Here is a 12,976-nt window from a genome sequence, read left to right as displayed (position 1 = left end):
GAAAAATACCCGCCTTCAGAAACAAATGTTCTTCGAGAAACCGCCTTTTGTCCGCCGATCCAGCAGTTTGAATTCCACTCAAGATACTTTTCTTTAATAAACGGTAAGCATTATACATATATTTTCCTTGAAATGGCTGAAATGGATAGCTGTTTGTTTGCTAGTGATAGGCTACTTGCGAACCAGTGTTCTCCAGACAGAATTGCATGTCAATGTATTATGATATATAATAAATGTACAGGTGAATATAGCTGTCATAAAAATGTTGTCAGGCAAAAATGCAGTAGCTTCCCTGATCATTTTACAAACATAAGTGAATAGAATTTGAACTAAAAGGCCTAGACTAATGGTTGTGTGCTGAATCTATGAATCAAAATATCACCTGGAAACGTAATTAACTGGGACACCGCGTAAATGTCGTCCCTGGGACACCAATTACACGATGGCCCAGGACAAATTTGTTAATTTCTGGATTACTGTTAATCTCCATGGAATCAAGAACTCATGTCCAGTTTCACAGCTGTGGACCAGTTAATTATGTTTCCAGGTGATATTTTGATTCATAGATTCAGCACGCAACCATTAGTCTAGCCCTTTTAGTTCAAATTCTATTCACTTATGTTTGTAAAATGATCAGGGAAGCTACTGCAATTTTGCCTGACCCAACCCCTGCGCCACGAAACACCAAAAAAGTTGGGGAACGCTGGTCTAGAGAACACTGGTTAGCTAATGCTGTCGTCAAGTAGCCTATCACTAGCAAACAAACAGCAAGCCAAGTGAGGAACATATGTATAATGCTTACCGTTTAAAAACTATCCTAAAAGGACTTCAAATTCGGCGGACAGGCGGCGGTTTCTCGCAAGTGAAGTGGAGCGCTGGATTGACAGACAGAGGCGGGCACAAGTGAAGAAAATTTGTTTTAAGGTCGAGAAGTCGCAGAAGTATGACGTCACAAGAAGGTGATTGGTCACTTGCAATGTTGAACCTGGAACAACATTTATTATCATGATGTGGGAACAACGCCAACAGGAGGATCGTCCGTAAGTCAACCCCAAAGACCCACTCTGAGCCAGGAAACCCCTTATTTAGGTGGACTGAGCTATTGCTGTGAAGTGGGAAACTAATAAGATGAGAGGGATGATCTGACTTGTCATCAGGTCACACTTCAAAGCTACCGTCCATGTTGGTATGTGGGTGTGTCATTAGCACGCATGCCAGAAGTAACATGCACATCTGCGAAGGCACCATTAAAGCTGAACGACACTTATCCAGGTTTGAAGCAATATGCGCCGTCATCCTGAGGTTTTGTTTTTTAACAGAAGGTCTTTCTTAGTCCAGCATATTTCCTGCCAAACCTCTTGCAGTCCAGACTCAGGGAACAATGTAAACATTGCAAAACAAGAAACATGACAAAACAGGTCCTAAAATCTGATATCAATTAAGAATGAGAAAACATTTTGGGGCTCTCATGTGCCCCCTGTGCCAACAGTTTTGAAGCATTTGCTTGGATATATGCTTCTAAATCAGTGCATTCTTTGTTTATCTGCAGTGTCCCAACCGATGCTAACAACCTATGAGTTATGAGTAACTCTGTTCATTTCTCGTGCATCATTTTATAATCCTGTTCCTCTAAAGTAAAGCCTGACTGGACGTTCACTTCCTCCGCAGCTTCACTCGTGCTCTCACTGCATGCGCTGAGTACATACAGCTGCACAGGAGCGCACATATGCACTGCAGTTACACAGTGTGCGCGGTCTGCTGCAGAGATATTGTCTCTGCGAAAATTTGTGATGTTTTTGCTCAAAAATGCGTGTTTATTTCATCCATGTGCAGAAAGCGGCAAAACACATAAAATGGGATTTAAAGACTTAAAAGTAATTGCGCTGTGGTTGAGGAGGGGAACGTTACGAAACATGCACATGTTCTCCCTGGTGGGCTTCTGTGACCCTTTTTAAACTGTTGTTTTAGTTTCACTTTGCTCACACTGACTCACAGCTTTGCGTCCCCAGGCTCTCCAGCCGTAGGTCTAAACAGCCTGCAAGGAGCACGGCGTGTTTGTGCAGCTCTGACGAAGACGAATGGGATGGATGATTAATTTATTTGTGGCCACGTGATGTTTCGGGGGATTACAGAGAAGAGGACCCACCTACCATCTCCGTGATTTACTCTCACCCCCCTCCCCTCCTCTTCTTATTCTCTCTCAGTGATCTGAAAGCCAGTCTCCCGCGAGCGGAGCGCAAGCTTTCCTCTAATCACCAAAACGCGAATGCGCGGAGGAGAGACAAAGTGCACTTTGCCCCAAATTCGCCACATTTCTCCAAACTTTCAATGGGACCCGTGGACTGGTCCGAGCCTGCTGCATCTGTTTAACCTGGAGCCGCAGTCATGGTCTGTTGCGCATTTGGTTCAGTGCGCCTGTCGTTCTTTGGATTTTTACGCATCGCTCTGCTGCTGGGGGTCGTGCAATTAGCGGCAATAGCGCAACATGGTAAGTGCATGCCTTGTTTAAACGCACCGGGTCTTTTTAAAGACTAGTTTGAAGACTTTGCCGTGATCTGAGCTGAAATAGAAGCAGATGCAAAAAGCGAGACTGAGAGCGGACTTCGAAATGTGTTCTTAAATGGAATGCAGAGATAAGAAAGTGTTACGTGTAAAAAGAAAGAAAGAAAAGAAAAGAAATCTGCGTGACTTGGACTGCATTCCCATCACTCAGCTCCAAAGGGTTAAATGGACCCTTCAAAGGCACCAGAACACAGCCAAGCCAATCACAAAGAAACAGAGAGAAACAATAATTAGATGTTTGAATCTGGAGAAAAGATTTTTTTTTCTCTCCTTCTGATCTAAAGATGTTTTTAAAAGATTCTTAATTGGTGCAGAAATTATTATCTGATCACAAGTTTATTTTCCCTTTCATGCAATGGGGTTCTTTTCCCATCATTTAGAGATAAAGTCATGCATGTGTGGGCTTTAATTCACCAACATGGAGCTGATTATCATTTGGAAAAAATGTGGCAAGTTGAACCCAAATGGAAATAAAAATGTCAAACTGGTGAAGAGAGCAGGAAGTTAAGTGGTCATAATTGAAACAAGATCAGAACACAGAGTTATGACTCATTAAAGAGTATAATTCACTGTTACTTAATATTATACAGTAATTTCAAGGGATTGTTGCTCTCCCTGGTCTTCTTCCCTTGCTGGGATTTCAAAGAGGACTGTAAAAAGGTGCGCATAAAGGTCAGATTTGGTGAGCTGCTGTTTTCCCAGCTGTCAGAATTTAGGATGGGAGTGAATGCAATGACCAAAACAAAGAAAATCTTGGAGCTGCAATTGTGCCGATTACGAGTCCTGACTGTAACAAAAATGCGCTCAGTTTACTCCAACCTGTCACCCTGTCTTGATCTCGCTCACATCTTTGTCTGCAGGGCGTCCAGCAGCAGATCAAAGCACACCATTGTAAACTTTAAGTCATAAAATGAAACACTGTGGGGTCTTCCCAGAGGTTTCCAGACATTACTGTGCCAAAGCAAAGTTTACCACAATTTGAGCACATTTTGTCCTGTTGACAGCAGCCTTCTATTGATTTGTACGTGACATTCAGTAGTAAAGAAAAGAAAAAGCTTATCAAGTAAAAAAGTACATTTAACCTGCTGACCTTGCAGATGTACCATGAACAAAAAGTGTTAAAACCAGCTGAACCTCCAACAACCATGCCACATTTAAAGTCACTTAAATCTCATGCTCATACTGAACTTTAACCGTTCATCTTGACTTGGCTACATACCGAAGTGCATTAAGTTGCTGCTATGTAATTAGTTAAAACGATGTACCTAATAAAGTTATCATTAGGTATATATGTGAATTATAAGTCTCAAGGTTTTTAGCGTGTGTGTGTGTGTGTGTGTGTGTGTGTGTGTGTGTGTGTGTGTGTGTGTGTGTGACAGAGAGAGAGATTGGTCCCCTTTATGAACACAACAGCATCACTGTCCAGTGATAAAAAGGTTTTACAGGTGTGCTGCTCAGAACAAATGAAGGTTGGGTTCAAAGACAGGTGAAGGCCGACCTGTGAGTACAGAGGACTCATGTTGTCATGTAATAATGTCCTAATAACTACCTGTTCTTTACACAACCACTTGTCCTCATCCTCTTCCTGAAACATCCTGTTGAAATTCCTGTCTTTTAAAGTTCTTCCTCCCCAAGACTAACTAGAGATTAACAATCCAACACAATGCGAGACTTCTTCACTTTCCCTGAAGTCTGAGGTTTTATTAAAGAGTTTCGGGGTCTGTCAGTAGTATAAATGCCACTTTCCAACCTCTTTAAGGAACTTGTGGCAAAATATGTATTTTCTGGTTATCTATCATTACTGCTTCAAACCGTGTTTTTAAATAAAGACAATGAAGCATTATAAGTGTTACCCTTCACAAAAAATGCTTTCATCAGTGAGAGTAACTCATCATCATCCTATCATTTTAGTATTTTCACAATTCATTCAGGCTCTTTGCCCTTTCCCTGGTGGTCTGACTGTGTAGTTTCTGACTGTGGGCCCTCTGGGAAAAAGGCCAACAACTCCCTTGGTGATAACACAACACTTTTGCTGAGAAACTGGAGTAACTGGAGTATTCCCAGTTAAGTCCCTGCACATCTGGGCTCCTGAGGGTCTTCTCTCCCAGTGGGATAACTCTAAACCCCCCAGGGGGGCTACTCATTTACCTCCCCCACTTCTTTGTAAACTCATTAAGACGCCAATTGGAACAGTTTAGCCAGCAGCACCTCCTTCCTGAAGCCCTAGTTGTTTGGACAACCTGTGACCTCGAATCTTGTCAGCGGAGCTTCCAGACGAGGTGGACGCTCAGACAGGCGACAGTGTAAACAAAAGCATTTGGTTTCAAGAGGCTGTCAGCACGCAGACCAGCCGGTAAGCCCTTGTTTAGGCTTGGGATCACTGGCGGCAACTTTACCCTGCCCAATCATGACTTTGTGGCTCCTAAAACATCCTAAATACCCTGAACATTTGTTTTCCCTGATGTGACTTTACTCATCTGCCTCTAAGGTTTGTTAACAAAGACCTCTGCTGACAAGTTTGACCTATTTCACTCCACAGATGTAGAGCTTTTGGGAGTGTGGCGGTGTGGAAAAGTACGTGTTTGGTGGAAATAATTCCTCCGGTCTTCTCAGCTTCCAGCTGCAGGCGGTGTTCAGAGGCCTGTCATGTGCCGTTGGTTTTAGCGTCCTTTCCTGGGGCGAGTTAAGAGAAGCGAGAGGCTCACTGGAATTTCTGTTATTCTAGGCAATTTAGATAACCTGTGGCGGTGAGATGTTCAACACCCTAACACAAAACAGCAAATTGTTTCTGTTTGTCACCTTTTCCTTTAGACAGCTTTGAGTTTTGGTCACTTACTGGTTCGTCACATAATTCTTCTGTTATAATAAACACACTGTTTTCTCACTCCTGGGTTTAGAGATCAAATCAGAAGGTCATACTGAAGTTAAAACTAAAGCCTGCTCAGTTAAATCCTTCATCCTCAACTTTAAACCGAGGCTTATGTCCGTTTAGTGTATAACTGATTGTTTTTTCACCTTTTTCTGGCTTTGCAAGACTGAGAATTAATTAACTTTGATATTGAGTGTACTTTAGTGTGCAAAAGTCTTGAGTTCGCTAGTTCTCCAGGCTTCTTGAAGGACATTCAAAGCTCTTCTTTGGATGTTTCTGCCTTTTGTTCTGTTCTCTGTCAACATGATCCCACATTGCTTCAATAATGTTGAGGTTCAGGATCTGAGAAGGCCGATCCATGACTGATAGTGCTCCACTGTGTGTTTTTCTATACAGGTATGATTTTACTGCATTGGCAGTGTGTTTGGGAACATTGTCATGATGAAAAAAGAAGCTGTTACCAATCAGATGATTTCCAGATGGTATTAGATGGTGGATCAAAATCTGATGGCACTGTTTCTGTGTTCATATTCCATCAATTTTGACAAGATCTCCAACACCACAGACTGAAATGCAGCATCAACAATGACATAGACTCCACCGTGTTTAACAGTTGCCTGTAAACACTCACTGTTGAACATTTGCATTTTTTTATAGATCCAACTAAAAAAATGGGAACAAACGATGTGTTTTTCTGAAAGGCTGCTAGTAACATAGTGCCTAAAGATACATTTTAAATCAGTTTCTTTTTTTTAAATTGTCTATTATGTGTAGATACAACGCTGGTGCATCACTTGAGGTGGGGCCTTTTTTATCCTTGAGTGATTCATAGGTCAGTGTGAAGTGGCGTAGGAAACAAAAAAAGAGTAAAAGTTAAAAGTTTTCACCCAAAGTCTTGTGATTTTGTTTTGTCTACCTCTGCAATGTCTGTCTTTTACACAACTAAACAGCAGGACTCTGACACAGATAAAGACCTGATCTAATCATGTCCAGTTTTCATTTAATTTAGCTCAAAGCAGATGGATTGAGAGGAAGGGGTTTAAGGTTTGAAAACACTGCTTTTTCCTGCAGAGGCAAGCTTCCAAGAGAACATCATCAACTTAAGGTTCTCATAACATACGCTCTCTGTAGCTTTTTGTTTAAGGCATATGAACAAATTCTTTTCCACATTATTTTGCCGTCTTTACCCCTTTCACGAGTTCTCAGTTTGACATCTTTGTCGTTCTTGTTCTCAGCTCCAGAGTGTTACCCGGGAGGTCATCGGAGTTTGAGCAATCCTTATCGAAGTGTTGACTTTGACTCCACTGAAATCCAGAACACCGCCATCCAGGATCTGATCTGTGACCACTCGCTGTCACCAGGCTGGTACAGGTTCTGGATCAACAACAAGCCAGCAGAGATGCCGACCGCCTGTGTTGAGGTAAAATGGTCAAAATGACAAGCAAGTTCTGTCACAGAGGTGTCTGTGCTCACATTCCTTCAAGTCTCTACACTGACTGCTTCCTTCACTGCCAAAAAGCACCATTAAATATCTATCATTCAAACAAGTGATATAATAGACACCTCCAGTACAGGTGCAGGGTATAATAACCACCTCTATAAAGGTAATGACTGTTTCTGTTTGCGGCCTCTTGCAGATGAACCGCTGTGGTACCCAGGCTCCGGTGTGGCTGTCACTGAAAGACACCTCACTGCCACGTCCTGGCGAGATCCGCCAGCTCTCCGCCTGTGCCACCTGGCAGTTCTTCCACGGAAGTTCCAAAGACTGCTGCCTTTTCCGTATCCCTGTCAAGGTGCGAAACTGTGGAGAGTTCATGGTTTACTACCTGCAGCCAACGCAGGGGTGCATGGGATACTGTGCAAAAGGTGAGCATTCATCTGCTTTATTTTTGCTGTAGAAGTTCAAAGTTTAATGAAAGTGTTGGAGCTGATGTAGATGGAAATATCAGCAAGACCCTAATAAAGGAAACCTGAGGTTGGATGGTTTGGCCAAGCCACTCTAAGGGATTCATTTGGATGAGAAAACGAAAACCTCACTGAATTAACTTTATTCTTAGATTACAGAGATGAATTATGGTATATGTTTTTAGCCTAATAGTAGAAAGATATTTGATGAATCTCATCTTTCAGTTGCTTCAGATTTGGGGCCCAGGCTATGCCCAGCAGGGGAGGTGGAAAACAACGGTCAATGCAAAGGTACAAGACTCTTAAAATATGTGTTCATCTCTGTATAAAGAAGGTCCCTGCATCCTCAATTTACTGTAAAAAATTAAAAAGAAAACCAATTATTGTGACTTCAGCAACTGCCCAAATCTGCTTTCAGAGGCCGTCCCGTCCCTGCCCTCCCGACCGGTGATCACTGCGGAGCTCATCGGCCACAGCGTCCACCTGAGGTGCTCCTTCGTCTCGCCACCATGGAGCCAGACGCTGGGCTTCCAGGTGGTTTGGGCCAGACACATCAGCAATAGCATGAAGGCCGAGATCAGACAGGAAGCCACGCTGAAGCCCTTCTCTGTGGTGGAGATGGATGGCGTTCGCTTCAGGCTTGGAGAAACGGTAATTCCTGCCAGACTGTGTTGAAAGTTTTGGGGAGCACATGTGGTGGGTTTGACCTCCTCGAGTGGCCCATGATCATGCTGAACTGATTTTTTTTTTTTCATGAGTTCAGGCTCACAGAGAAAACGCAGAGAAGCAACATGTGTCATATGCAGTCGAGAGAATGCAAGAAAAGGGTGGGGAAGTTAAATCAGTTGCAGTTTGGAAAAGCCTTGCTCCATATGTGTCCCATTTAAGCCGATCTCCATTCACATCTTCACAGTGAATTCTAGGAAGTTATTTTTACATGAACCGACGCACGTATATAAAATAAAGCTGTTTCTTACGTTGAAATCTTGGCAACTCTTCATTCATGCAGTAGTGTAGCTGTTCTTGCACAACAATAAAGGAAGTGTTTGGGTTATATTAAATATAGACATTAAATATGGATATTTCTTGTGAGATACCATCTTGTCAGCTGTTTGGATGATGCCTTCTTGCAGACGAAGAGAAGTTTTGCACGTTATCATTTGCCTAAATCCCAAAATGTGTATTTTTTATGGTTCCAGAGTTGTCCATGTGGCTTTCCTTTTTCAAAATTCTCGAGTACTTGGGTTTTGGGGCTGCCAAAGTTTTCCTTTGTTTGTTTTTTTATCCAGTTTCAGCAGAAAGATTGCATTATTAGGAGGCCCACAAAATGTGTTTATGCAGATGTTCCAAAAAGCAAAGGGAAAAATAGCCCAACACTTAATTATCTTGAGAAGGGAAAAATGGCTTTGAAAAATATCACACAGAGGCAGACCTTACAGTATCATTGCACACCAACGCAGGGTACCCACTGGCTTGTCTGCATCTTGTAATCTGGTCATTTCTTGGGGTTTGCGACATAGCCACCAGATAGGTGGGTCAAGATGTCCTCCTGGTCATTGTTTAAAAATGTAGATTTTTTTTAACAGGCAACAAAAAGCCAAATGAAAGTTTATGATTTCAAGATTGAATTAAGCAAATGCAAACCCTGTTTTGTCCTTCACAGGTAGTGTTTGCTATTTTGCTACCAACACCTTCTCAACTGTGACTCCTCAGCAAAACTCTACAAAAAACAAAAAGTGTCCAGCACCAAGAACCATCTGCATTCAGGGCTTAGGAGAGAGCAGATTCACAGTAGCATGAAAATACCAGATACATTTTATGGTTTGTTGTAGTTCTGGGTTATTTTCAGAATGCTCCAAATTATTATTAATAATCAAATCAGAATGCCAGCAGCTTTATTTCTTTACCAGGTTGCCTTTAGGGCGATGGAAAGAGTTTATTCAATAAACCTTAGCACGTGGATGTTCTTTGACGTCATCTTTGTGTCCTAGGAGGATCGAATTTAGCTTTGTTTTGAAAGCTCAGTATGCAAGACAATAATCAGAAGAACTGAAGATTTACTAGGAAGAATAATTGCTAATAGCACTAAAACCAGACAGCAGCAAAAGAATAAAGAAATCCGAAGATTGGTTAAAATGACAACTAAATATGAGTAGCTGTCGACAAGATTGCCTTCTTGCAGCTGAAGCTGACGCTGAGTCGCTGCACTCCTGCCCTGCACTGGAGTAAAAACTGTTATGATTGACCTTTGTCTTTCCAGGATGTCAACACGCTGCTGCACAGCCTCATTTCCATACAGCCAGACTGTGCAGGCTGCTGATAGCTTTCATTTCCTTGAGAAGTGATATGTTGCTAGGAAACACAAAGTTATTTGATTTTTCAGCGTGATACCATTTGACACCGAGGTGATGTCACTCCCAGTTTTTGTCATCTTGCAGCTGTGGACCACGTTGCTCCCATGTCTGTACACCAGGGTTATGTTAGTTTGGTCTAGCAGATGTTATGCAGGGCTGGGTTTGCTCATGGGGCTCGTCTTTAGCGTGTGTTGATATAGCAGCTGGGCAGGGTCAGAGGTCATCTTCATTTCTTTTAAACCATGAAAGAGAGTTAAATATTAGTGCTTTTGGAGCATTGGTTTGTTGTGTTATGAGCTATATCTGGAAACATTTTGATGAATCACCAATACAGTGACAGTTGCACACTGCTGGTCTTTTTCATAACACAGTGTGAAAAGGTAATGCACTCTTCCACTCTCGTTTATCCACATCAGTTGACAGTTACATAGCTCAAGTTTGTTTGAGCAATCAAAATGTGAAAGGTGGTTTCAAACTCCAGTATACCTTCATCTTTTACTTCTCTTAGATCAGTGATTCACAGAAAGGGCTACAAGTACCCCAGTGTGTACTTCTGTAGCAGAAGTAGATTAGCTCAACTGATCTGAAAAAAGACAACAAGAAAAAAGTATATGAAGGACAAATGTGATGATGGGACTTGAACAGCAGAAACTGCAACTGAAAGAAAATAAATGCATACATGAGTTAAATGAAAACAATTATAAAATGAAAATACGTTGGACTTGGTCACTAAAAGAATGCTAACAGCTGATATTGCTGGCTAAAAATATGAAACTAGTAAGTGTGTAAAAAAACTAAAAGCAGTGGAAATCAGCGGCGCATTTAGATTTTGAGCCAAACATGCACGATAAACAACTGAAAAACTAGTTAAAATGTATAAAATGTTAGACATTATTAGGTAAACCGACTGCTGTAGCTAACAGTAAAGAATTGGATGAATGATTTATTTAAACATCCAGATTTAGTGTTTCTCAGTTTTCAGATTCATAGTTTAACAAGCGATGTTTGCTGATGCTAACACAAAGCTAGCCAAGAAGCCAGACTGAGGTTAAAGTTTGAGTGAATGCCGACCTCTACGTAGACTCACTGTAGCCATCGCTTTAAAGTCTCTTTGTTTTTTTGTTGTCCATTATCAGTATCTAGCATGTTTAGGTTTAGAGACATAGTCCAACCACTTTTGCTCATTGTTTGGTTATTTATCTATTTGATGCATGCGTTTATTTGTAGCTACAGTTTCTGCTGTTCATGTCCCATCATCATGCTTGTTCTTCAGTAGCCACTAAAGGTAGTGGATAAATGGTTTAGATACGAAACCAATAGTTATGGATAAAGAGATGAGATGGTTTTCTAACCATAAAGGGGTTTTGGGGTCTGGCTTTGTTGTTAAGTCGGATGAAAAAATGATTTAAAAGCAGCTGATTCAGACTTCATGCTTCAGCTGATATTTCCCCTGTAGTTCTCCTGCAGTGTGTCGACTTTCAGAGCCAACTCCAGCCACACAAGATCGACTTCAAAAGACAGTGAGAGTTTCTACGCTGGGCTGAAGGTAAAGCCTCCTCTGACTGTTTTAAAACCCCAGTTTGGTTTCATTTCTCAGTGAGAACCTCATAGACTCTTATTCCTTTCTCCTCAGTTCTCTCCAGATGTGCTCCACATAGCAGAGAACAGTAAGGAGCACGAGGTGACTGTCCACAGTACCGTCCCCATCCCCTGCTTCACCTCCAACATCGGCCACCAGTGTGGAGTCCCTCTGGCTCTGACTGTCAACAATCCAGGTCAGACCTGTGGGAAAACAGGAGATAAGAGTCTGTGTCATCACCTTTATCTGCAAGGACATAATAAATCTACAGCTTGAGTATATTTAAGGTTAACCTGCAATTTAGTTAAGTACTGCCTGCAGCAACCACTACAGTTGGACAAATATTGCCCCCATTTAAGCATTAATGTACCCGTTATTGGGTAATTAACAAAAATCACCAAACACAAATTAGAGCAGCTGAATTAACTACTGAGGCCACAGTCGCGCATTAATAAAACAATCAAAACAATTTCAAGCATTTCTCATTTCCTCTGGGATCTTATTATTGTTATTCCCAGACTCACCTTGTACATCATCGCATTGAAGCCGGCTAAGAAAGACATCATTACAGTTGTGCAGGCAGCTGTGTGCTGTCTGTTAACATTAATTTACTGCTGTGTTGACATCCACAGACAGCCTGGGCCATGAGGTCTCCAACGTGGTGCTGTCCGCCTGCCAGGTGCAGCTCCAGCCAAACACCTGCAGTGAAGGCAGCTGCGGTTGGGCAAAGTTTTTTGTCACTGCTGTGACTGATTTCACACGTGATGGGAACCGCATGAGCCTGATCGGTGCTTCGCCTGGACCCTCTGCACCACGCCTTTGGAGAAGCTACGTCCCGACATCCCTCAAAGTGAGTGAGGTCATTTAGAACGACAGATTGTTCGTGTGGATAAAAACAGAATAAAATATGATTATATGAAGTTTTCAAGTCATTGCATTCTGTTTTTATTTACATTTTATGTGTACAAAGTTTTGGAAATGGGTTTGTTTGTGTGGTGAATACAGAGTCTGCTGGGATCTGAAGAGCTAGAAATTGCAGCTACAGTTGTCCTACACAATATCCTTGAGGCAGATTGAGAGATGCTTGACGATTTTTCCACTTTTGAAATAAATTTCAAACCATTCGTGAGGATCTTGGAAGGAAACCCTGAGGAGGTTTGGGCGACAGCTGGAATCTGAGGCATGCAAGTTAAATGTGGCATGTGGAGCAACCTTAAGAGGACTTTCTTTTTTGGAAAAACTGTCACACAAAGGCTCTCCTCTGGCCCTTGAGGAGCTTTTAATAAGATCTATAGGGTCACTAGTGGGTAAAAGCTGGGTTTGTGGCACCATGGATGCTTTGTGCTAGGGTCCTACAATAAACACAGTCCTTAAATGGGTTCCTGGACTTATTCAGGATAAATAGAGGGTCTTCAAGTGGCATTTCAATGGATTCCATTATGCCTAACAGGAAGAGAGGACCAGCTTCTAAAGCTAAATGTCGAATGAAAGTATTACTTTAATTAAAGAGAAGTACTACAATGGCTCCAAATAGCAGGTTTTTCCATCATATTGTTTACACATACACACAATTATACAGTTCTTTTTAACACTGAAGGAGAGGTTGTGGTTCAGGACCAAACATGCACTTGTTTGATGGTTTGACATAATACTTAAAGAGCGCCTCTCTAAGCGGTCATTAGTTGTGTCCATACAAGCGGTGACATT

The 12,976-nt window shown here is 41.9% G+C and overlaps 1 protein-coding gene across 1 annotated transcript in view; it reads left to right on the top strand.

Moving 5' to 3' along the window:
- Positions 1-1,084: 1,084 nt before the first annotated feature.
- The window catches only part of LOC113015807 (von Willebrand factor D and EGF domain-containing protein), a 39,901-nt gene continuing 28,009 nt past the window's right edge, over positions 1,085-12,976 (top strand). Inside the window, exons 1-9 of the mRNA XM_026158128.1 lie at positions 1,085-1,272; positions 2,010-2,488; positions 6,667-6,851; positions 7,069-7,297; positions 7,562-7,627; positions 7,755-7,987; positions 11,147-11,236; positions 11,324-11,465; positions 11,902-12,119. Of these exons, the coding sequence (XP_026013913.1) occupies positions 2,386-2,488; positions 6,667-6,851; positions 7,069-7,297; positions 7,562-7,627; positions 7,755-7,987; positions 11,147-11,236; positions 11,324-11,465; positions 11,902-12,119 (1,266 nt within the window). The 5' untranslated portion in view covers positions 1,085-1,272; positions 2,010-2,385. The remainder of the gene's footprint in view (positions 1,273-2,009; positions 2,489-6,666; positions 6,852-7,068; positions 7,298-7,561; positions 7,628-7,754; positions 7,988-11,146; positions 11,237-11,323; positions 11,466-11,901; positions 12,120-12,976) is intronic.

Source organism: Astatotilapia calliptera, chromosome 23 (assembly GCF_900246225.1).
Source record: "Astatotilapia calliptera chromosome 23, fAstCal1.2, whole genome shotgun sequence".
In the NCBI taxonomy this organism is placed as follows: domain Eukaryota; kingdom Metazoa; phylum Chordata; class Actinopteri; order Cichliformes; family Cichlidae; genus Astatotilapia; species Astatotilapia calliptera.
Note: the sequence above shows the minus strand (reverse complement) of the source record. Positions and strands in the feature narration are given on the sequence as shown.